Source organism: Triturus cristatus, chromosome 6 (assembly GCF_964204655.1).
Source record: "Triturus cristatus chromosome 6, aTriCri1.1, whole genome shotgun sequence".
Lineage (NCBI taxonomy): Eukaryota > Metazoa > Chordata > Amphibia > Caudata > Salamandridae > Triturus > Triturus cristatus.
The window spans coordinates 111,150,832-111,175,041 of NC_140589.1; the positions used below are offsets into that span (position 1 = coordinate 111,150,832).

Below are 24,210 nucleotides of genomic sequence, written 5' to 3' on the forward strand. Positions count from 1 at the left end.
AAAAGCAACAAAAAGCTGAAACTCTTCCGAACTTCAAACAATAGAACTAGCCCACACCCACACATTATGCAAGGAAAATCGATATAATAGAGCGCAGAAATATATATTGCTTGGACTGGAGGAACGTCATCACCCAGAGAATAATGTGCTGATCGGTATAAAGTAATAATCGCAATTGGACATTGGGCAGAGTTGCATCAATGGGGGGGCGCTATCACCCCTCAAGGTAAACCACGCCTCACTCAGCAGAATGTCCCAACTGGCAGAGATAGGGTACTTACACAGGCCCCTAATACCCCTCCCGATGCAAGGCCGAGCTTCCGGCTCAAGTCCAGGCATCCATGGAGTGTGCCCAGGCAGAGTGTGGGGGCAGTGGGAGATTTCCATCTGCGAGTGATCAAGCGCCTAGCAATAGAAGAGCCAGGTCTATGAACAGCACAGTTGCTCTGTTCCTTTCGGTCCGGCAGAACCTAGCGAGCAGGCACTCTTCCCATGTGTGTAGCGAGGGGTTCCCCGTGCACCTTGCGAAGTAAGTTGTGACACCCGGCCAATACCAGGAGAGCGAGGGCCACACCCAGAACATGTGCTGAGCAAAAATAAATGTGTCCTTGTGTAATGCAACTGGTGCCTATGTAAATCGCTGCGATACCTGATACCTTTGGGTCAAGTTTGCGCTATATAAAACTCCTGAAAAAAAAATGTTCAGGAAATCCGCATCTGGCAAGAGACAGATGACGCCGGCTGTTGACGTGCAAGGGAATTGCTACAAATATTTCCGGATCCAGTCTAGCTCCTGGGCAAACTCACAAGGTGAGGAATTTGAGGTTCTATAGCAGGTTCTATTAAAGATAAATATATGTTTGGATTAAGAGGGAGGGACGTGAGCGGAGATCTGGGCCATTGTTAAAAGGGAGGGATGTGAGCAGAGGTCTGGGCCATTGTTAAAAGGGAGGGATGTGAGCAGAGGTCTGGGCCATTGTTAAAAGGGAGGGATGTGAGCAGAGGTCTGGGCCATTGTTAAAAGGGAGGGATGTGAGCAGAGGTCTGGGCCATTGTTAAAAGGGAGGGATGTGAGCAGAGGTCTGGGCCATTGCTGTGCTGTGCGGAGTATTCCAGCTCTTGATGTAAATGCCGATGGGATTCTATCTCACTCCTGCCAGACCTGATAAACACATTCATAAAAGGATCTTGAATTGTTCCTGGTTTTTTGTACACATCACTGAACAGGAAAGTTTATGAAAGCCTCAAACAGAGAGTTGACCGAAATTCAATGAATATGCGGTTTAGTTTGATGGGCATTGTCATTTGTGTCCTTACATATTCACTGGGCTGGAAAAGCACATTTGTGTGTGACCCTGTCAGCAGACATTAAAGCACCCAGATAGAGTTCTCGAGTGTGTGTGGATCGCAGAGAACCGTGTTACTGTTCCAGAAAAGAAAGAGGAGTGTGAATATTTCTATCATCCTTTAGTAGTGTTCTGCATTTCACTTGGGCGGGGGGCGTCTCCTCGAAGGTCCAACAGAGACCACCTCTCACCGTCGCACAGAAGACCAATGACACAACAAGGTTGTTTACAATATAACTTTATAAAACTTCCATAAAGAGAAAGTCCATCACAGATTTTTTTCCGTAAGCATCAAAAGGAACAATATACTATTTATATATATCATTTATATAGAGACTTTGTTAACAAATATACAAATTCTAATAAATATGGTTTTCATAAGTAGTCAGAAATCTATATCTACTGTAGCGTGATGTGTCTCAGCAAAGGATGTTTACTACAAATGTTGGCAGGTGTGGGAAGTGTCCTTAGGGGTGAGTTCAGGGAACTCTGGGGTTTGGTATGAGTGGAAGGGTGTGCGCCATTTCTTCAGGTTAACGGCTGAAGAAGGCATGAAGGCATGGGGAAAAATACTTGATTCACAAGGCATATGTATGAGGGTGTGGGGGAAGCCTGAATGGTAGTGCAGTGTTAGTCAATACAAAACATCTGGAAAGAAGATTAGTGCACACAGTGGGGCTTGTTTTGATTAAAGGTATCTAACATGTGGAGTCCTTTAAGGTGAAGGGGAGGTGAAATGTGACCAATGGGACATCTCTTTAGAGAATGGCCAAGAAATTAGATCTATCCTTATTTTGAGTGTGTGTGTGTGTGTGTGAGAGAGAAGAAGGGCGTTACTTGAGAGGAGGCATAACCTATTAGGGTAGTTAGACATGTCTTGGAAAGAGTAGTGTAAGGACCGGTGTATACCTTGGTTTGAAGGACAAGTGGTTTGTGGGACGTTGGATGAATTTTAGGGCGCTTTTCTTAGGTGGGTCTGGCAACACTTGCAATATCTCAGTGGTCATTCACAGAGTTGGAAATCTCAATGTGAGTGAAAGTGAGGTATGGGACGCCCGTCACATGGGGGTTGTGTGAATCACTGGCCATTTAAGAGGAACTTTGCGTGGGAAAAAAATACAGAATGTTTGGTATGATGAATGAACTATTGCACGTCTTAACAACAAGTTAAAGTGGAGGTTTGAATAGGTCTTTAGGTGACAGTTGAATGAGATATGCGTTATTCCTCAAGAATGAAAGTAGAGTGATACATTTTCCCTGTATTAAGTCGAAAGCTGAGCCTTCTCATGGTGGAAGCAGCTCGAGGAATTCCACATTAGTTTAAGATGAAGGCTGAATGAGGAGTTGATCAATTCTTTGGATGAAAGTTAAGGAAACTGTTAAATGTTTCCTAAACTAAAGAATTGATAATGAACAAGGGACATCTCTGAAAAGGAAGACGCCATAAGAGGACCTTTGGGTGTAGATGACGGATGAGTGAGGCGTCAGACATACGTTATGTTAAAGGATAAGTCAGGAGTAGCACACTCCTTAAGATGAAGGTTAAGTGTGGGGTAGGGGCCCCTTAAAGGTTAGAGAGGCGTGGGTAATTTTCTTAAAAGGAATTTTGAGTGGGATACCGCTTAAAATGAATGTTTAAGATGAAGTCCAGAGGCAGGTAAAGGCATTTCTCAAGATTACGCTGAGGAGTAGGGTAAATTGTAACATGGAGAATCACTGAGGAATGCCACACTCCTCAACATAAAGACTGATTGAGGTACAGGACATTTCTTAAGTTGTGATTTAAAGAGTGGTTGAATATCTTTTGGCAAGAGGATGTGGGCCAGGTGGAGAGCTGTTATTTAAGGAAGGCGGCCGTGATAGCTTGTAGGACTTCTCAGAAGACAGTTGTGCAGTCTCATCAGCAGGTGTGCAGCCTGCCTCATGAGAGAGAAAAGTGCAAGGCCTATCACATGAGGTGGTGTGAGCTCCCTTATGTTTAGAAAGATGAGGAAGTGGATGGAAAACCTGTTTCTCCGTATGTAGGGAAAGGTGCACAGCCTGCCCTACAAGGGGTTTGGCGTCAGCGCTCCGTCCTCTGTGGGAGGGGATATAAGGCCAGTCTCAGAGGTGGATAAGGAATGTTGTTCCACCCTCCCACATGGTGGAGAGTTTTCTAAGGCTTGTCTTGTGATGGGGCGCAAGGGGCAAACAACATGCAGCATTTGTATCACCACAGTCAGTTGACAATTCAAGTAACAAATACAAGCACACAACCAACCCATCACGATGGAAAGAAAAGGGCAAATAAAATGTCATGTGAGCTGCATGTGAAAGCAATTGTGCTAAAAGTAAGTTTTTGACAGTACAGCACTTCCAATGATGAATAAAAAGGTGCACACAGGCTCTTGTGCTTCCAAAGGATGAAGATGATGACCTGGTCACATCTCGGTTTCCGCAAACAGGTTGTCTCCCAGACCAGAGGTCAGCAGCACCATCTGAGAATTGGAATCTAGAGAGGAAAGTGAACAAGACATGGTGGTTAGATACACTGGATAGTGAGCAGAGTTTCCTTTTTCTATTGCCTTGAAACCTGGGTTGGATATCTTTGGAAGTAAGAGACCAGTGCTCTGCAGATGGCACAGTCACTGTTGGAGGCGCCGGGCCCTGCGTACGAGAGATCAATTTTAACAGGAGTCCAATTATCGGATAAGAACCTCATTAACAATGATCTCACACAGCAAGTTTGCAATATTAAGTTGTTGTTCTTCAATAAATCCTGAGCAATCGCTGTATGTATTAACATTGGAGCACGTATGTGCTTGAGGTCATACATAACATAATTTAATATACTTCGGAAGCAATTTATATCGCTGGTTGGTTCAGCAGTAAATTAGGATTCATTTACAGGGTCCACCTTTCACCGATGCTGCTGCATGTTGCGCAAGAGAATAATTTGGCAGCTATCTTTGAAACTATCAAGTAGGGTTACCAGGATAAACATCTCACCTGCTTTATGGCTGGTGGGTTAAAACACATTCCTACTTACAGGACTGCAGTACCCCCCCAAAGGCCCCAAGAGATCCCTGCACCCCCAATGGGCATCCATTCCTCCCTGCCATGCTTTGAGGGAGTGGGATGTTATCTGGGAGATGGGGGGTGAGAGGTATTATGGAGCCTTGGGGTTGTAATAAGACAGCAAGTAGCAGCTTGCTGGGTGAAGAAGAAACCTGCTGGGGGGGATATGATGTCTGCAGAGAGGATACAAGGATTCTGATCACAAGAGCAGAAAGCAGAAGGAGCGGACCTTCACGGTTCGTGCACCATTTGTACCATTTTAATATTTAGGGCGCTTACTGCCGGGCAATGTGGGCGGGTGGGCGTTTGTCACGCATCCCGCCACTGCATGTGGCTACATGGAGAGGGTTCTTTTGTTGTTGTGTACTCTGAACAGTGTGCATGCAAAGCTATGAAGGCACTATGGGTTTGCCCAGTACACTACGAGCACTGCAGGGTTATTCCAAGTTCACACCAGATGGGCATGGTGGGTGTTGTGGAATTGTGTTGTGTATGTGCCATTTTGGGTGATTTGGCAAAGTACTTTGGGTGAAGTGCTGCTTGCCAGGTTTTAGTTTTATGAATGCTGTTAGTGTATGTGATGCTCTTATGGGCTGGTTTTTAGGGTGTGTTTATATATTAACTGTGTCTTTGCCGAGTGTAGGACATTTTCAGTTTGTAGGTGTTGGCAGCGTTTCATTTGCAGGTGTGTTTCCCTGTCTGGTGTTGTCTATGCACCGTATGGCTCCTCCACTTGCTTTCAGCAAGCCATGATCTAGTGTTTTCTCTGTATGATGGTGTCTATGGATTTCTTGCCTGCTCGAGGACATGATACAATGTTCCTCTGCATAAGCGTGTTTCATTTTCTGCTGTGCCCGAGTTGCGTGAACTTCCAATGACAAGGACTCCATGCCAGAATCTTCAAGCAATTCCTAGACAGACTCCAGTCAGACCATCCAGAATGCTGCTGCCTCACCTCACCTCAGAGAGTTCAACTGACTTCCCAGCCACAAACACATCCAATTCAAGCTCATCACTCACACATACAAAGACTTACACCACCCTGGTCCACCACACCTCAACAACCGCATTCACTTTCACCTGTCGGACAGACACCTGTGCTTAGCCTCACTCTCACTTGCACAACAAGCGCCTGGATACCCTCACGGGTGGTTAGAGCGCTATACAAATAGACTTAACATAACATGTTGCAGGTCGTGACCTTGTTCTCATGCAGAGGTGTGTTTTCCTTGCCTGCAGGTCGTGACCTTGTTCAGGTGCAGAGGGGTTTATTGTGCTGGTTGCACATATTATGCACAGGTATGATGCCGGAAATATTTTACTGTGAAAGAAAAGAAATGTACAGTATATTTTTATTGCTGTAGTTATTCCCCCATGCATTGTGCGTTTGTGTATATATATAAAATGGGGATTTTTTATTGTTGTTTGCTGTCTGAGCGATGATATGGTGAGCTGTAATGCTGTAGAATGTGGAAGTGTGGGTGATGGTGCACCTTAGAGGCGTGCAGGGGTGGGAGTTCGGAGTGTGATGTAAGACAGTTTGGCCAGCTCCAGTGGGACTGGTTTTATTTTTTGGCACTTTTATATAGCATGAATGCTTTGCATGAGCACTAGTTACTTTACACAAGGACACACAATTTGTTTTAAATCATAAATACTCCTTGTGTACTATTGAGTGTTAGTGGTCACTTTGTTACAACTCCAAAGCCCTGAAGTGTGGAGGAGCGAAGTTTCGATGCAATCCCTGCTCCTTCCATTAAGGAAGGCCCCTGACAGTCTGCATGGGTCATGGGCGCTGAGCCGGACTGCCCCATTGATTTAGCCCCAGGTCTAGAAGATTCAATGGCAGGATGGCCTCATCGCTACATAACTGTAAATGTAGGTTAAGTCACGCTAGGTAGGGGGCGGGAGTTCTCAGAGGCAAGCTCGACAACCATTTTGGAGCCCCTCCCTTCCCGTGAAGTGATTGGCCCTCAGTCGTCCTGAGGAAGGGAGCTCCGCTCGTTCTGTGAGATCCGCAGAGCAGAGGGAACCGGTGCTAGGTTTCTTCGGGCCAGTGTGGGGTTCAGTCAACTGGCTGCCCCCGGGCATGAGGGGCATTTATTATCAAAAAGGTGGGTCTAGGGGGGAAGAAGAGCCTTAGACTACCACAGCAATAGTATTGTAACGATATTTTTCTGCAAGTTCACTTAGTTAAGCAATAAATGCACTTTTGTTTCCCAATTACATTCAAATAGTGCAGAAACGGTTCATGACGATATGACACATTATTTACATTAGTTGTAAGACCAGGTGCTCCTACAAAGTGACGACACAGTGAGAGTGATAAAGTGTGCTTGTGCTAAACACAAATATATGTACATGTGAATGATTGGGATGATATGTTATTGTATATGGCACCCATACTATGAGAGTCAAAAACCTCAACCAGAATTTAACGTTTCGACCCCTTTATACAATTACTTAGAACAGGGTCATCATCAGGACAAAGTAAGAACAGGAGACACCAGAGGATTGGAGTAAAGGTACCCACAACCATAGATGGTTCAGTCTTAGTTGCGTGGGGAAAACCTCAGCAAACTGTGAGCAAGTAGAACAGTCGGAGTACTGCCATACGTATAGAGTATATTGATGAATGCAGTTAGCTAGTGGGATCCGGCTAGAGGGGGCTGCGAAGGGCGCAGCCTGCTGTTTTCAACCTCTTCAGCTTGGAGGCCACAGATCATCTACCCCCAGGGCCAGCTTGCATCAACAATACCTGTCAGATCTATAAAGCTTTCTAACAACTGATGCCGATTCATAATTACGATATTTTAAATTTGTTGTTTGATCCTGGACAGACCCAGCTCCTTCAAGTTGTGGAGAGAGTTTGTGGGGAGCTCTGTATTACAGCAGGAGCTTTTCAGACATGAGATGCTATACGTGATGGATTAGAAGGTGTGTTTAGTCTGGCTTAGACAAACTACAGAATCCAGGATGTTGCAGCCATCGCTCTGGGAAGAATTTCCCCCAGCCAGTTTGGTGTTTGTGAAACAGCTTTTATCCAAGGACACAGAGCAGAGTTTGTGGTATTGTTCCTCAGATCCCGTTTGAGCAGAGGCCAACCTGAGAGCTATTCTTTTAATTCAGTAAAGTGAAATCCTCCAGCAGAATGCCCTCAGCTTTACTGTTCTCCGGTTGATTATTTTAGGGACTCAGTATGTCCTTAGAGGATTTTTACATGCCTCTCAACTCTGTTCCGATGTAAATCTGTGAAGCGCTTCATGGTAGGTCTGAGTAACCTGAAGCAGCGTAAAAGTGGATTTATTGTTCACACAACACCATAACTGATTAAGACACAGAAACTCTAATGTGCACCTTACACATGTCTGGAAAAACACCAAAAAAGTGTGCTTGCATTCGTAGAAATAGAAGAATATAAATGCAATAAATTCAACATTCTTATGAATTGGGTGTTACAACAAAACAGTTAAGAAAATTATTGATAAATGCTTTATTGACAAAATAGTGTAATTCTCTAAAATGAGACTTAGCCTCTCTATTGCTTCCATTGTAATGTATTATGAAAGAGAAAAATGGTGCAAAATTAATATGCTGAAGGTTACATGAATGGTTTTTTTAGTATTAATACTTGACATCATTAGAATCATAAATACATAAATCGATTTTTGTAAAATGGTTTAAGAATAATTTACATGTATGGCCTAATTCAGCCTCAGACATTTCTATGCAATAGTCACTGACAACGTTACAATTATTTCTCTATATGATATGCTTGATTTATTTCATTATATTTTAATATAATAATGAGTTCATTTTATTGAATAAGAAATGCTATCTTTAAATGCATTGAATTGCCTTTTGTCCCTTAGGCTGCATTATTTCATATACACAAGCAAGAAAACTGTGAGTCAAAGGAAGTTAAATGACCGTGACATAACCACTTCGTAAATACTGATCCAAATCTACCTGCTGTCAACAAGGTGCCAAATATACAAATGGGTGCGTGTATGTATGTATGAGAAAGATTCCCATCACCCACAACAAGTGGCTCGCTTCATCATTTGGGAACCTGGGAACTTCACCAGAGAACCATACTCTACCAGATGGACGTAGATATTGGTTCAATGTGTGTCCCAAATGTATCTGTTGGTATAATGTTTAGATCGAAGGAACCACAGTATAAATGATAAGGAGTGATGTATGCAGTGCTAGTGATGAAGGTATGTGGTAGTTAAAATTGGTTACCCAGGCACAAAAATGTTTTTAATGAAGTGCTACCTGGATACCAAAATAAAACCTGACTTGAAGTTGCTTAGAAAGTGCCTGAGCATGGACTTGAAAACTGTCGGATGCGCAGGAACTGTCCCACTGGGAGATTGTGTCGGAGAGACTTGGGGTGATGGCTCTGAAAACTCAGAAGAGAGTTCTTAGTCTGAGGCTTCTTGTACAGTTCACTTCCCAGTACCCCTGATGTGGGATAGATCATAATGTCCAAAAAGGGGAGTCTGGCTTTATCGTGTGTGACTGTGAATTTGAGAAAATTATTTTGAACATTGAGCCAAGCATGAAAATCCAGCAGGGTAGCAACTGGACCATGCCAGATCACCAGGATGTCATCTATGTATCTCTTCCAGCACGCAATCTGCGCACGAAAAGGATTTTGGTCAGTTAACACACAATTTTGTTCGAAGAGGTGAACATAAAGATTGGCCAGACTGGGAGCGAAAATACTCCCCATAGATGTTCCGGAGACTTGGAGGAACATAGTCTCTTCAAATTGGAAGAAGTTTTCCATCATCGCCAGTCTGGCACATTCCATAATAAAGTGTGTTGGTGTTGTGGTATCTCGGTCTCTATTGTCTAGAAGACCCCTGATTGCTTTGAGTGTCTCTTCTTGTGGAATGCAAGTATAAAGTGATTCCACGTCGAAACTGACCAGAAGGTCAGTCTCGGTGTTGAAAGCAATTTCTGGCAGAAGACGCAAGACATCCTTGGTGTCTTGGAGAAAGGTTGGCATGTCTCTAACCATAGGCCGTAGGAAAAAGTCAACAAAAGTGGACAATGGTTCTAAGAGAGAACCAATCCCTGATATAATAGGGCGACCAGGTGGCGGTCTTGTTGGCTTATGTATCTTTGGGAGTATGTAGAAGTACGGCATAACTGGGAATTTAGTAACGAGGAACTCTCTTCTGAGTTTTCAGAGCCATCACCCCAAGTCTCTCCGACACAATCTCCCAGTGGGACAGTTCCTGCGCATCCGCAGGAACTGTTCCACGATGGACAGTTTTCAAGTCCATGCTCAGGCACTTTCTAAGCAACTTCAAGTCAGGAAATATCCAGCACATTTGGTGAGACAAGCCCGTAAAAGGGCGTCTAACAACAACAGAGACGCCCTTCTAGAACCTCCAGTGGCCAAGGCACCCCTGACGAGAATGACCTGGGTTACCACCTTTAGCACACTATCCAATAGTGTTCAAAAGTCAGTACGAAAACACTGGCGCATTTTGAATGTGGGGAAGGACAGTATCCCACTACCACTGTTCTCCTTCAAGAGAGGAACAAGCTTGCGCGATAATCTTGTGCATACCAGACCAAGGGTGAAAGAAAAAGAAACAGAACCAACACTGTGGGATTTACCACCCGTACAAGGCCACTACCCATGTGGCTCATGCTCAGCCTGCCCACAGACACAGCCAACTAAATCGGTTGATCTGGGGCTAGAAAAACCATGGATTTTACGGCGACATACCAACTGTAATTCAGAAAAGGTAATTTACCAGATTACATGCCCGTGTTCACTCAGATACATAGGAATGACGACACGCAAGATCAAGGTCCGTATCAGTGAACACAAAAGTACCATCAGGCGTAAGAAACAAGCCACAAGACTGACCACCCATTTCCTGGCCCTTAATCACAAGCCAGAGGATTTGAGATGGCTCATTTTAGAACAACCTTTTATTCCATCTCATATCACAGACATCCATAAATTCCTTTTTACAAAGGAGCAGAAATGGGTCTACAAATTGCACAGTGATTGTTCAGGACTGAATGATCAGATACCATGGACTTCGCTCTGAGATATTTACACTGGCCACATCTGCACAAAGGTGTCTTTGAGAACAGCCATTTGTTATATCATGACCAAATCCCTTGCTCATCCCTGTCTGACTCTCCTTAGAACTAGTATACACCTGTAGAGCCATTCATCGGGACAGTTCCTAACAGTAAACAATTACGATAAACACACTTTAAATCGTAATCTATATCTGTATAAATTTCACGGCATAATTAAACTGCCACTGCCACCACTCAACACAATTGGCGGGGCTCAATATTGTCCGTGAACATTCTGTCTCATCTGTAAAGAGTCGAGTGTAGCAAGATCGAAAACACTCACCAAACTACATTTCCCGACATGACATGCACGGCACGCTAACACGCCATTACGTCATCAGCCTGCGCTCGACCTTGACGCTGATCACGCGCATGGCGGCAATGACGTTCTGGGAGTCCTCAAATAGGATTCATTACTATCAGCACACACCTCCCCTTCTCGCTCAGAAGCCGCGAGAGGTACCGACGGAGAGGTAAGGCACAAACGAGCATACCGCTTCTTGACCTACTCTTATTTTCACAATCTTGTAGTTGAAATTGGCCACATCCATCTTATGAGTTGCGTCCAACACTGGTTAGTCATTTTAACTAGAAGGATCTGATCTGTAAGGTATAACGAAACGGTCTTTCACCAACAGGTTACTTAGTCATCGTAACACACGCCTTTTCTAAGTAATAACTTTACTCGAGTGCGTGCGATATTTTTCTAAACTAAGAAGACACACTTACAACTTCTAGCACATTGATTACCAGGACAAACAGTAGCTTGAGCAATCCGCTTATGCCCTTACGACATATTTTTCCCACGATATGAAACACGAGTTTAGTAACGCCAAGTGGCATGTTTTCTCGATGATTTGACTTCCGTGTGATTTACCCGCCTAGTTTTAAATTGAGCGCTATATATTGTTTGAACATTTCAACAACTATGGTCATGTCCTATAATGTTCTACACTTATATTATTCCCCAGAGCGGTGCCTCCTAACCTGAGCAGTTGCCAGGCGGGGTGAGGCACATACCCAGAACTATTCGGGTGAGTGACAACTAAATTACTCTCTTCCATTTGAAATGATGGCTGCATAGTTGTCGTTGTATACTTAAAGGTACCTTCGCAAAAATGATTGACTTAATATCTTTGCGGTTTGTGACCGATCATTAACATTCTACCACTCTGTTTGTCTGTTTAAATTGATTACTGCTGTTATTTTCACAGGTAGTCCCCTGTACCGAGAACAAGGTCCAGGTTGTATGTTTTCTAAGTTTTTGTATTTAACACATCACAAATTTGCAGTAGCTTTCTGGTCCTGACGAAAGCTAGGATACAGTCTATCCAAGAGCTGAAACATGTAGACCAGTTTTTTCCAACACAGTTATTCTTTCAAACTGTCACAGCACTGTCTTATTTTATTTTGGTTTCCAGGTAGCACTTCATTAAAAACATTTTTGTGCCTGGGTAACCAATTTTAACTACCACATACCTTCATCACTAGCACTGCATACATCACTCCTTATCATTTATACTGTGGTTCCTTCGATCTAAACATTATACCAACAGATACATTTGGGACACACATTGAACCAATATCTACGTCCATCTGGTAGAGTATGGTTCTCTGGTGAAGTTCCCAGGTTCCCAAATGATGAAGCGAGCCACTTGTTGTGGGTGATGGGAATCTTTCTCATACATACATACACGCACCCATTTGTATATTTGGCACCTTGTTGACAGCAGGTAGATTTGGATCAGTATTTACGAAGTGGTTATGTCACGGTCATTTAACTTCCTTTGACTCACAGTTTTCTTGTTTGTGCACATGAGTTGAATTGGGGATTATAAACTGTTCGAGTCTTTAAACCACATCCCTTAGACCCCTACTCTTTGTGAGATATTTTATTAACTTGCATTATTTCATAGCCTGGTGTAATTAACATTTGTTACGTTTTCTCAAATGTTGTTTTATTCGTTCCGTTTATGCAACATTCTTTTATGAATAGGACATTTTTCTAGTCTTTCATTGTGAGTGAGAACCCGACCTTTGGACTGAAACCAAGAAGAGCAACAACGCATAAAGCTCTTTGTCAACTAACCTGTGATTATGGAATGGACAGTCGTTTCTCGTGAGCAGCGCGGGCAACTATGCAGGAGTATCAAATTTGTACCTGGTGAACAGAAGAATGATCACATGACGATCAGACCACTGTGGAACGATGACTGATGTCACACACTAATGATCTCAAGTATACAAGGTGACTCTCCAAAGGAGGAGGGAGTTCAGTCTTTTGGGGCTCTTACTACTTGTGGGACTTCTAGTGCTGGTGCTCTTAGCAGATCGCTTGGAATCCTTCAGTGGCGACAGCCTGTTCGGTTACTTTTCTATGTCCCATGCCTTTATCTCTTTGCTAAGGAACTTGCCTGCTGTACTATGTGGAGCTATCTGGTGAGAGACCAGAGCTGAACTTTCCTGATTATTGCTCCATTCCCATTTGCCCATGGACTCTCCTTTAGTGGACTTTAACTTGATCGCTTAGTCCCTTCGGAGAGGACTCTTTGTTGGTGGCATAACCATCCGCTTTATAAATTAGAATACATTGACTAAATGTGTGGTTATATACTACATGCTGCAAGATTTATGAATGAGCCGCTTAAAATGTTACTAAAATGCATGGATTTTGGACCATTAATACAATAACCAAATTACCTAAAACTGCCCGAGTCTTATCAGTGTGTCCTAATGTTCTTTCCATAGAAACTGTGCTTGTGAGCTATTGATGACAGAGAGAGAGAGTGGTGTATTTGAACCTTATTTCTAACTTGTGAGTTGGCTGCCAGTTAATGGTCCCCCATTGAGTGTCCAACGGGTTTTTAACATCCTGATTTCTCACCCCTCACTACGACGATGAAAGATCCACCAGAGGACCATCACCTCTACGGTAAAGTGTAGCGATGCAAATTATCTCATTATATATCAGGGCTTAGTACAGTTAGTAAGTTAGAAAACTCTTCAGCTGGATTAAACCTTTGCAGCATTCAGTGTCTGTGAACATCAGAAACTCCTGTTTCTATGTTTTGAAGTAATTTATCGTCCGTTATTCTGCCACACTATAGCCCGGGAGGTTGGAGCCTGTTAAGAACGCTTCTTGCACCATTGCAGTGCTGTCTGTCTGAGGACGGACACTGCTAGCCTGTGATCATTCCCTTGTCAGCATCATAAAAAATATTTTTAAAGTTTTTGTTATTTTCATTGTAATAACCTCTTCCCTTCTAAATAAAAAAAAAGCAAATGTCCATCACCCACCGCCACTGCTCAGGAGTAGCTGTCTTCGTTAAACTTAACCATGGCTGGCCCCAGGTATGTTGAGCGGAACGAGACCTTATCTCTCGTTAGTTCAATACCCAAGTATCTAAACCCATCCTCTCTGACCCTCAGTTTGCCAGTGATGGAGGCCTCGTCTTGCCACTCGTGTGTCCTGAAAACTACAGACATTTGCCAGTTCATCTTGTAGCCCAAGCACTGGCAGAATTTCTCAATGATTTCCATCAGCACTAGAATCATGCAAGTCGGACAGGTCACATACAACAGGATGTCACCCACAAAGAGTGATATCTTATCTTCTGTATGTGATTGCTGAACCACTCTCTTGCTCTCTCATATCCTGCGTGCTAGGGGATTAACTGCAGGGCAAACCAGCACCAGTGACATGGGGCTTGTGGCCCTTGGATTTTGAAGCATTCGACAGAATTCACCCTGGCCTCTGCTAATGAATATTTGTATAGAAAATGACCCATGATCTAAAACAAAGAAAAATCCCGACAGTCTCCATCGTCTGGATAATGTAACTCCACTTAATGGAATCAAATGCCTTCTCGGCATCAAGAGACAGAATTGCTTTAGCTTCATCTCCTCTTCTCCATCTCGCCATCCAGTGTTGCACCCCTTCCTTAGGTTTAATCTGGTACATCGAATTGGGATAAACCCTTTTGATCTGAAAGTATCAGGTGTGGTATTACTCGAATACGTTTGTTCGCAAGGATTTTTACTAGGAGTTTAACCTTTCCTGAGCTCGTCAAGCAATTACGAAGTTTCTTTAGCTTCATTACATATGTCTAGCAGGTGGGTCCCCAGTAAGGAGTCTAATTTCTTAACCAATTCTCCTGGCAACCATTGCAACTTGGGGTCTTCCCCATTTGAAGCTGCTTTAAAACCTTCTCCAGTGCATCTACGACTATGCGGCTGTCGAGATCTACAACCATTTCTTCCGTAATTTTGGGATTGTACTCTCGCTTAGTATATCCTGTGCTATCTGGTCAGCATTCACCTCCTCATCACTGTACATGTTTTCATAGTATTTATTTCCTCTCCCTCTTTGATTTCTACTGCCTCCAGTCGGAGCTCTTTCTCTTTTCTACTAATCTAGACCAACCGCTTGCTAACTTTATTGCCTGCTTCACATAACTTCTTTTGTGCGGTGAGAAAGTGCGTTTTTGCCTTGTTTTAAGACTTTGTATTCCGCCATCATACAGCCCAGCTGCCTTTAAGTTAGTACCACCTTTTCTATCCCGAACAACTCTTTCTCCAACCTCTACTCTTTCTTCCAAAGCTGGGTCCGTCTGTAGTGATTTTCTGCTATAACCTATCCACTGATAAGGGATTGATATCCCTCCCAAAGGGGTCGGACCCTATCTAATGTTCCTGTGTTTTCCTCAAAGTAGTATTTCATGGCATCGTTGAGTGTCTCCACTATTTTCCCATCCTGAGGGTCCCATGCACTCAGCCTCTAAATGACCTTCCCTAAGTAGGTCTCCTTCTGCAATGCCAGGGAATATTCAAAGACCCACGAGTACTAACTCCCAACTAATAATCATACACCGCTCCAGGTCTAAAGATGGCGGTGGAAAAATGATACTGTGTCAATCTCTATGGCTCCAAAATTTTATTTTTGTTAAGACGAAAACCCTAAGTCACCCTTAGGTGGCATGCTTCATCATATGGTTCCTCCTCACTCCATCAATATGGTGTGGGCTACAACTCTCTCTAAGGAGAGGAACTCTTAAGAGGGGTAATCCATCCCTATGTGGGCTAGTGGTAGTGGTGAAGGGTACAGAGTGCAATGAAAAATGAAAAGAGATTAAAACGACCTCTTGGTGGAAGTGGGACTGACTGTATTATGTCCCTAAGGGATAGGATTAAAAACTGTGGGGAGGACGCAAATGTGTGCGAGTGGTCGACATGTTTCTGCCTGTTGTTATCCTTTATTAGGTGTCGAGGCTTTTGTCAGAACCCATAATGTAGTCACTCAGCAAACATGTATAAAAAGAATTCTAAATAAAATGATGTGTAATACAACTAATAGTCCGAGAACTCAAGAGTTGATCTATTGGTGTCTTTACGTAGAAGAAATAGAAGCATAGTAGTCTAGAGGCACACATCTTCTGATACCGATCTTCTTTCAACTGTGATAATTCAGTGTTAAAACTAAAGTTCAAGGTAGAATCCACACCAAGTGTAGTAAAGATACCGTGCCTATTGTGATCACTGCAAGGTCACAATAAAAGATTCTGTCTGTAAACTTTTATATGTTGGGTAAGAGCCTCAACTTGAGGCTTCTTGGCAAGATCTAACACGGCTATTGTAGGAAAGTGCCCTTTTCAACATTGTCACCCCCACTTTTTGCATGGTATTTGATGTTATTTCGATTGGAAGTGCACTGGGTTCCTGCTAACCATACCCCGTGCCAGATCTCTTTCCCAAAACTGTACAATTGTTTCCCCCAATTGGCAATACATTTGGTGCTCTCTGAAAGTCCCTAGTAAATAGTACCCCTGGTACCTAGGGCCTGAGGACCTAAAGAGAGTCAGCGAGGGCTGCTGCACAAATTGTGCCACCCTAAGGGACCCCTCACCAAGCTCATGCAAACTGCCACTCAATGGTCTGGAACAAAAATTATCATAAGACAGTAAAGAGTTACGATCCAAGGGTTTCCTGGATAGCTCTTTGGCCATTTTTCCTTTCAGGGGATAAAGCAAAAGATCTAGAAATGGTAATTTAGTTTTGCTGTATTCACATGAGAAATTGTGGTGGGAATTTTCCTCGAATTAAGCCATGTTGTAAATTCCGTAATTGTGTCTTGTTGGCCCTCCCAGATCACCAACACATTGTCAATATAACTCTTCCAAAGCTTCAGATTATAAAACAAGCATTTGCAATGCAACAGGTCTCACATTTCGCGAGTTCGAGCTATTGGCATTGTAAATCACAATTCCTTTTATTTATGTTTTCGTTTTTAAAACATAAATAAAAGCATTGTCATTTACAATGCCAATAGCTTAAACTTGCGTAAATGCGAGACCTATTGCATTGCAAATGCTTGTATTTAATTCTATGTGCTGTTATCTAACGCACAGGAGGCCGTGGTAACTGACTCCTATTATGATTAATATAAAACGGCCTCTACAGCAAGGCTCTCTAGTGACTCGTCAGGTACAGAACTGAGGACGCTACAGACACCATGCTATGGTCACTCGGCAGCAGGGCCGGCGAGGAGATCAAAATTGGTCTCAGCAAAAATGTTCAAAGCAGCCCCAGGCTACAGGATGCAGCCACTAAAATGTGGCCACGGGGGGGGATGGGTTATGTCCGCTCTAAAAAAAGCCTACTGGATGGAAAAGGCCAGACGGGCTCGGCCTTGCTATTCAGACTCCATGACTGAACTACCTGGTCTGAATGTGAAATGAGGGTCAGTAGTGGCGTCACTGCGGGGGCAGAAGCCATAAAAGGGTTTAAATGAAAATCAATATGACGAAACGCAGGACTGGTCATTTGCAGAACGGTGTTAAAGGCAATAATGTGTCTAAACTAAAGAACACTGAAGGTGGGGAAAGCATGTTGTAATACTTGTATTTAGATGCCTTTAGCATATGGGGGTAGTGCCTGCGCACAGCCCTTGAGGTTTCTGCTGAGTCACGCACACGAAGAGCCTGAGACAAAGGTCCAACAGCAGAGGATGTTTGTAACGACATGGTACACAGGTCTGTGCTGCCGACAAGACAGATTGCCTTTCTATCGCCCACACAGGACGATGCCAGATAGATTATCAATACCATAGGCGGGAAGGTAGCGACCACCGAACAGCTGCGTAGCTTCCAATCTGGTTGTGTGTGATATTTGCATCCAGTCCGGGTGGGCGGGGCCTAAAGGAGACCGGGCGGTCACCAAAAAGCCTCACTTTCAATCGGAGGCCAGCGTTTACCATAATGCATGACGCGTGCCAATTAAAAGCATGGGCGGAGCTTCCACTCCACTTCCAAATTCAACTTGACAACAATAGATCTGGCAGAGCGAGCAGCGCATGCGCTGTGATGCTAGGCGAGACCTAAAAAGGGATCGGAGTCATTATAATAATAATAATTCCAGGTTTGTAAAGCGCGACTTATCACCCCTAAGGGTATCCAGGTGCTAGGGGCTGTTGGGAATATTAAGTGAGCAATTGCCCAGAGTCACATGATGCTGAGCAGAGCTGCTGCCGGCACCGGGGACCGAATCGCGAGCCCCGTGCTCCAGACTCCACCGTTCTGGCCGCAGCACCACACATCTCCCTTACACATGTGTGTAGTATTAAAGCCGTGCATGTAGATATTGGCCATACTGGAAGCGCCAGTACTGCCCATGGAGATGCTTGACACTTGGAGGTATAATTGATTTGCGAACTGGAAGAAGTTCTCTACCATGGCTTCTCTGGCACAATCCATAACCAAAGACACAGGTGTGATGAAATCAACTGTACTGTTGTCTAGTAAATTCTGTATTGTTGCAAGAGTTTCATCCTGAGGTATGGAGGTATACAACAACTATGTCAAGACATATCTGTAAGTTCTTATCAGCATCAAAAGTGAGGGTCTCTAAGATGTTTAAACAATCGTTTGTGTCCTTCACACAGGAAGGCATTTCAAATACCACTGGCCTAAAAAATAGTCTATGAATTCCGATAATGGCTCCAAGACTAAACCCAAGCCTGGGGCAGTTGCCTCCCAGGGGTGATCTCTGTGATTCGCCAATCTTAAACAATACGTAGAAGTAGGGTGTCCTGGGACTTTTGATTCATTCTGTGTGATCCAACCACAATCTTTAGCTTCTTCTAACCATTGTCTTGATGATCAGTTGTAGTCTGGCTGTGGGATCTAGCCGGAGTGGTGGATAATATCTCCAGTCTTAAGCTTTCACCTTTGTGTGTTGTGATATCTAGGATGACAATCACACCCCTTTTATCCACCAACCTGATGGTAATCGGGGGGGGGGGTGTCTGAACCCAGTCTACTGGACATAACCCTCTCAGCCCATTAGAATTTGAAAAAAGGGCGGGTCGGGATCTTTCAGAACCTCCTTTTCAAATGTAGGATCCTTGGGAGGTGTGATATGTGGAGGTGTGATAAAGTCTGATTTTCTGCTGGGGTCCAGTATTTTCAATTGGCGGATCAACCATATTGTCAGGTCATTCTTTTAAAAAACATTTCAGGTGGATTTTCCTGAAGAAGGTTGTCAGTTCCATCTGTATCTTGAAGTTATCACCACTCTTGGTAGGGGCTAAGCCCAAACCTCTAGTTGGTAAATGTTCTTCCTCCACTGTTGAATGGTGATTAATGAGGTTCACAAAGAGCTGGGCTCGTGCTCGTTGTTGATCCCTCATCGTACTCCTCATCTGGTGGAGAAAGGTTGGTGGACTTCCATGTACCTGCATATTGCTCCTTCTTTTTCCTCTTGGTTTTCCTCTGCCATTTCCTATAAAAAGGAACCTGGTTGGTTGCTTGATAACATAGGGGTTGGAATAGCGGCATCCCGTTGCCCCAAGTTTGTGGTCACCACCACCACCACCAATTCAGGGGCCAAAACTGGGGTCTGGGCCTCGCAGAAACATTGGTCTTTGTATTTTAGGCCAATTATTTTTATTGGTACTAGGTCCCGACTCTTCACTACCTGAACTCGAGCCTTCTGAGTCCAATGCCCATTCTTTTGTATTTCTTTGCCAACCTTTCTGCCCTCTCTTGGTTGTACTATTCTGAAAACTCCTCCTCCTGCAATGTACATAGGAGGGTGAATTCTCTGATATCTCTCTGGTCCTACAGTCTGTGCCTACTACACTTGGTAGTTTCATCGCAGGGACTAACGTAGTCAATCCAGGAATATTTGTGGTGTGCCCCCAAGTAATGAGGGTATTGCGTGGGTGCCTCTTTCTGAATACATCTGTCAGGCTGTACCCGTTTGCTAATTTTGTCAGTTGTGTCTCCTCTGTAGTGTCTTTTGAGGGCTCTATAATATATAATCTGTGCATGACTTCACTAAAGTTCCCTCCAATAACGTGCAGTGATTCTGGTGGGTTTCTATCCCACTTACTTAAGCACCTTATCCGATAGTGATGGAGGGGCTTTTATGCAGACAAATGTCAATGTTTATCAGCCCAAGTGCTTGAGTTGAGCCGGTGGTTGCTGGTGGGGGTCACCTGCACTTATTTTTCCGCATCAGATATTTACCAAGCATAAGAATGGGAAAAACACACATATCGGAACGACGGAGGAAGAGAAAGACTGCAAACCCAACACAAAGGGAGAAAGCAGGTGCCTGCAACGTTGAGATAAAGGGGCAGGGAGCATCTTCTAGAAGTAGATGAAAGAGGCAGAAGGTGGATTTAAGACTACCAGCCTTGGTATTTGGTGCACCGATGTTTAATTGCTCTGGTTGCGGGCTTCTGAGCAGAGCTTAGGACACAGGCCTCTTTCTGTTACAAATCAAGCACAGGTAACCCTTGTGTCCCCGTCACACCACTTTGGGTCTTCCCATTTTGCCAGGGTCATGAAGAGGTGGCCCTTTTTTTTATCACAACCTCCAACTCTCTTGATCCTCTTGTGAAGCCTGCTGAGGCGACTAGCCTCGGCCATGGAACTCCACGCTGATCCCACCATGTGTCTTTCACACCAAGATGACCTCTGGATTAAGTTGCCTCAAATATTGTCCAACTACTCCATGTTTAATCCTGTCTCCCAGGCTGTTTACATTCCATGTCATGAAACTGTTTTTTTTACTTTTGTTCTGTGCGATATTGTTACCCCCTTAAGTGAGCATGTGGCATGGTTGAATTCCAAGCTGCCCTCCGTCATTAGTTTGGGATCTATGAAAATGCTCCCCTCTCCAGTTTCTGTCTGTAAAAAAAATAATCTAATCTTATTTTGATGACAGCCGGAAGCTGATGGAATGGCGAAAGGGTAACAGTAATGGAAGAGAGCCCACATTTTAGAAGTGAAGGAGACATTATATAGGCAACTATTTTCTATTACATCTCAGGCTTTGCCTTCCGCCACCTCTGGGTAGATGCCACAGCAATAGAAATGGAGAGGGAAGACCAAGTTGCACTGATGAACATGGGCTCACTGCATAGGAACCAGGCGCACACGCTGACCTATGGAAGCCAGGGATGCTGGCTCCTGCCTCCATCATCAGGAGGCCCCAACTCTTGCGTACACAAGGTCCCTTGCATGAAAACGCATGATGTTCCAGTACTGAGTTTCAAGGGCAAGGAGAAAACAACAGAATAAAACCATACCGAGCTGTCCTTGATCTTCTGTAGAAAGGAAGGGAATAAGGAATCCAACTGTCCCCGGGGAACTGTCACTTGCCCTTCCGGGGTGTGAACGTCTCCGCGCTGGTTTTCTAGCCGGTAACAGAGGTGCAGATGACTGGGCACCTCGGGTCTTGAAGAATGGGGGACTTCTTGATGGGGTTCACACTGATCCATAGAGTCAGGGTGTTCGCTCCAACTGCCTGGACCACTGCGATGTGAGCGTTCACCAGGAACCCTCACTGTGCAATGGGACCTCCCAGAGAAAGGTGGGGCATGGTTGCCATCTTTATGCTCTACTAAGCATTGAAAAAGAAATCAGACAGCGAGCACAAGACCTGAACTGTGATGTCAGTCATGACCAAAATTTGGGGTCGCTGCAGGGGCATCCCACAAGAAGGTTGGGAACACAGTCAATCCTCTCCAAATTGGTTCTGGAGACAGGTGTGCCAGGGATGGCGTGGACGGGCATCTCCCAGATGTGGCAGCGGGTAGCTGATGTGGAGCTCGGCACTGGTGACCATCCGAAGACAAGACGCCAGCAGAGCCAGATGCGTTCGGGACCATGTCTATGCAGCGGAGTGCTCCGGGATCTGGAGTCTGATCGATGACCGAGAATCTTTACACGAAGCAGGCAGGTCTGAGGTTCAGAATGACCCCGATTAACTGGATCCACCATGAGGGAATGTTATGTCAACACTGTTTGTAAATAGCACTTACAGCCATATGGCTTTGCAGTGCTGAACACAACAGCTCCCACACTCATCATGGACTAACAAAAACATCTTAACTTTCGTCCTGGAGATGTTTTTGTCCTTGAGGAGCCTCACCCTACGAGGGAGACTACTTTATAAACTGAGGGGTTCAGGATGAAAAGTAAATTCCTTTTCGATCTTGAAATTTTTAACAGTGCGATTGCTCGATGTAGGTAACCCAGCAGGAAAAGAACAAACCAACCTCTCTCTAAGAAACGCACATTGCAGCACCAATAACGACAACACACCACTCTGGACACCTCTGGTGACGACATACAGGAAGCACCACGCACCCTTCCACATTTATCCCTAGAATAATTCTACTTGCAACACATCACGCTGCAAACCCATGCCCCTATGGCGTCCAGGACAATGAACTGTGCTTTACACATCTCCGGCGCCTCCGTTGAAATACTGTCGACTCAATGCATTGTGGAGGGTGCATCTAAGCTGGGCTTCTGTGCCATTCAATAAGCACAATGTGGTAAGATGTCCGAAGGTAGGATGTGTCAAACATAGAATGCCAATGGGGGGTAGGAATGTTCATAAGGTTCTAGTAGTGATCGGTATGTCACAATGTGGTAAGATGTCCGAAGGTAGAATGTGTCAAACATGGAATGTCAATGGGGGGTAGGAATGTTCATGGGGTTCTAGCAGTGACCGGTATGTCACAATGTGGTAAGATGTCCGAAGGTAGGATGTGTCAAACATAGAATGTCAATGGGGGGTAGGAATGTTCATAGGGTTCTAGTAGTGACCGGTATGTCACAATGTGGTAAGATGTCCGAAGGTAGAATGTGTCAAACATGGAATGTCAATGGGGGGTAGGAATGTTCATAGGGTTCTAGCAGTGACCGGTATGTCACAATGTGGTAAGATGTCCGAAGGTAGGATGTGTCAAACATAGAATGTCAATGGGGGGTAGGAATGTTCATAGGGTTCTAGCAGTGACCGGTATGTCACAATGTGGTAAGATGTCCGAAGGTAGAATGTGTCAAACATAGAATGTCAATGGGGGGTAGGAATGTTCATAGGGTTCTAGCAGTGACCGGTATGTCACAATGTGGTAAGATGTCCGAAGGTAGAATGTGTCAAACATAGCATGCCAATGGGGGGTAGGAATGTTCATAGGGTTCTAGCAGTGACCGGTATGTCACAATGTGGTAAGATGTCCGAAGGTAGGATGTGTCAAACATAGAATGCCAATGGGGGGTAGGAATATTCATAGGGTTCTAGCAGTGACCGGTATGTCACAATGTGGTAAGATGTCCGAAGGTAGAATGTGTCAAACATAGAATGCCAATGGGGGGTAGGAATGTTCATAGGGTTCTGGCAGTGACCGGTATGTCACAATGTGGTAAGATGTCCGAAGGTAGAATGTGTCAAACATAGAATGTCAATGGGGGGTAGGAATGTTCATAGGGTTCTGGCAGTGACCGGTATGTCACAATGTGGCAAGATGTCCGAAGGTAGAATGTGTCAAACATAGAATGTCAATGGGGGGTAGGAATGTTCATAGGGTTCTAGTAGTGACCGGTATGTCACAATGTGGTAAGATGTCCGAAGGTAGAATGTGTCAAACATGGAATGTCAATGGGGGGTAGGAATGTTCATAGGGTTCTAGCAGTGACCGGTATGTCACAATGTGGTAAGATGTCCGAAGGTAGGATGTGTCAAACATAGAATGTCAATGGGGGGTTGGAATGTTCATAGGGTTCTAGCAGTGACCGGTATGTCACAATGTGGTAAGATGTCCGAAGGTAGGATGTGTCAAACATAGAATGTCAATGGGGGGTAGGAATGTTCATAGGGTTCTAGCAGTGACCGGTATGTCACAATGTGGTAAGATGTCCGAAGGTAGGATGTGTCAAACATAGAATGCCAATGGGGGGTAGGAATGTTCATAGGGTTCTAGCAGTGACCGGTATGTCACAATGTGGTAAGATGTCCGAAGGTAGAATGTGTCAAACATAGAATGCCAATGGGGGGTAGGAATGTTCATAGGGTTCTAGCAGTGACCGGTATGTCACAATGTGGTAAGATGTCCGAAGGTAGAATGTGTCAAACATAGAATGTCAATGGGGGGTAGGAATGTTCATAGGGTTCTGGCAGTGACCGGTATGTCACAATGTGGCAAGATGTCCGAAGGTAGAATGTGTCAAACATAGAATGTCAATGGGGGGTAGGAATGTTCATAGGGTTCTAGTAGTGACCGGTATGTCACAATGTGGCAAGATGTCCGAAGGTAGAATGTGTCAAACATAGAATGTCAATGGGGGGTAGGAATGTTAATAGGGTTCTAGTAGTGACCGGTATGTCACAATGT

At 44.3% G+C, this 24,210-nt stretch overlaps 1 protein-coding gene across 1 annotated transcript in view; it reads right to left on the reverse strand.

Moving 5' to 3' along the window:
- Window positions 1-2,145: 2,145 nt before the first annotated feature.
- LRRC73 (leucine rich repeat containing 73) overlaps window positions 2,146-24,210 on the reverse strand; it is a 91,837-nt gene continuing 69,772 nt past the window's right edge. The window contains exon 6 of the mRNA XM_085610318.1: window positions 2,146-3,837. Coding sequence (XP_085466444.1) covers window positions 3,767-3,837 — 71 coding nt within the window. The 3' untranslated portion in view covers window positions 2,146-3,766. The remainder of the gene's footprint in view (window positions 3,838-24,210) is intronic.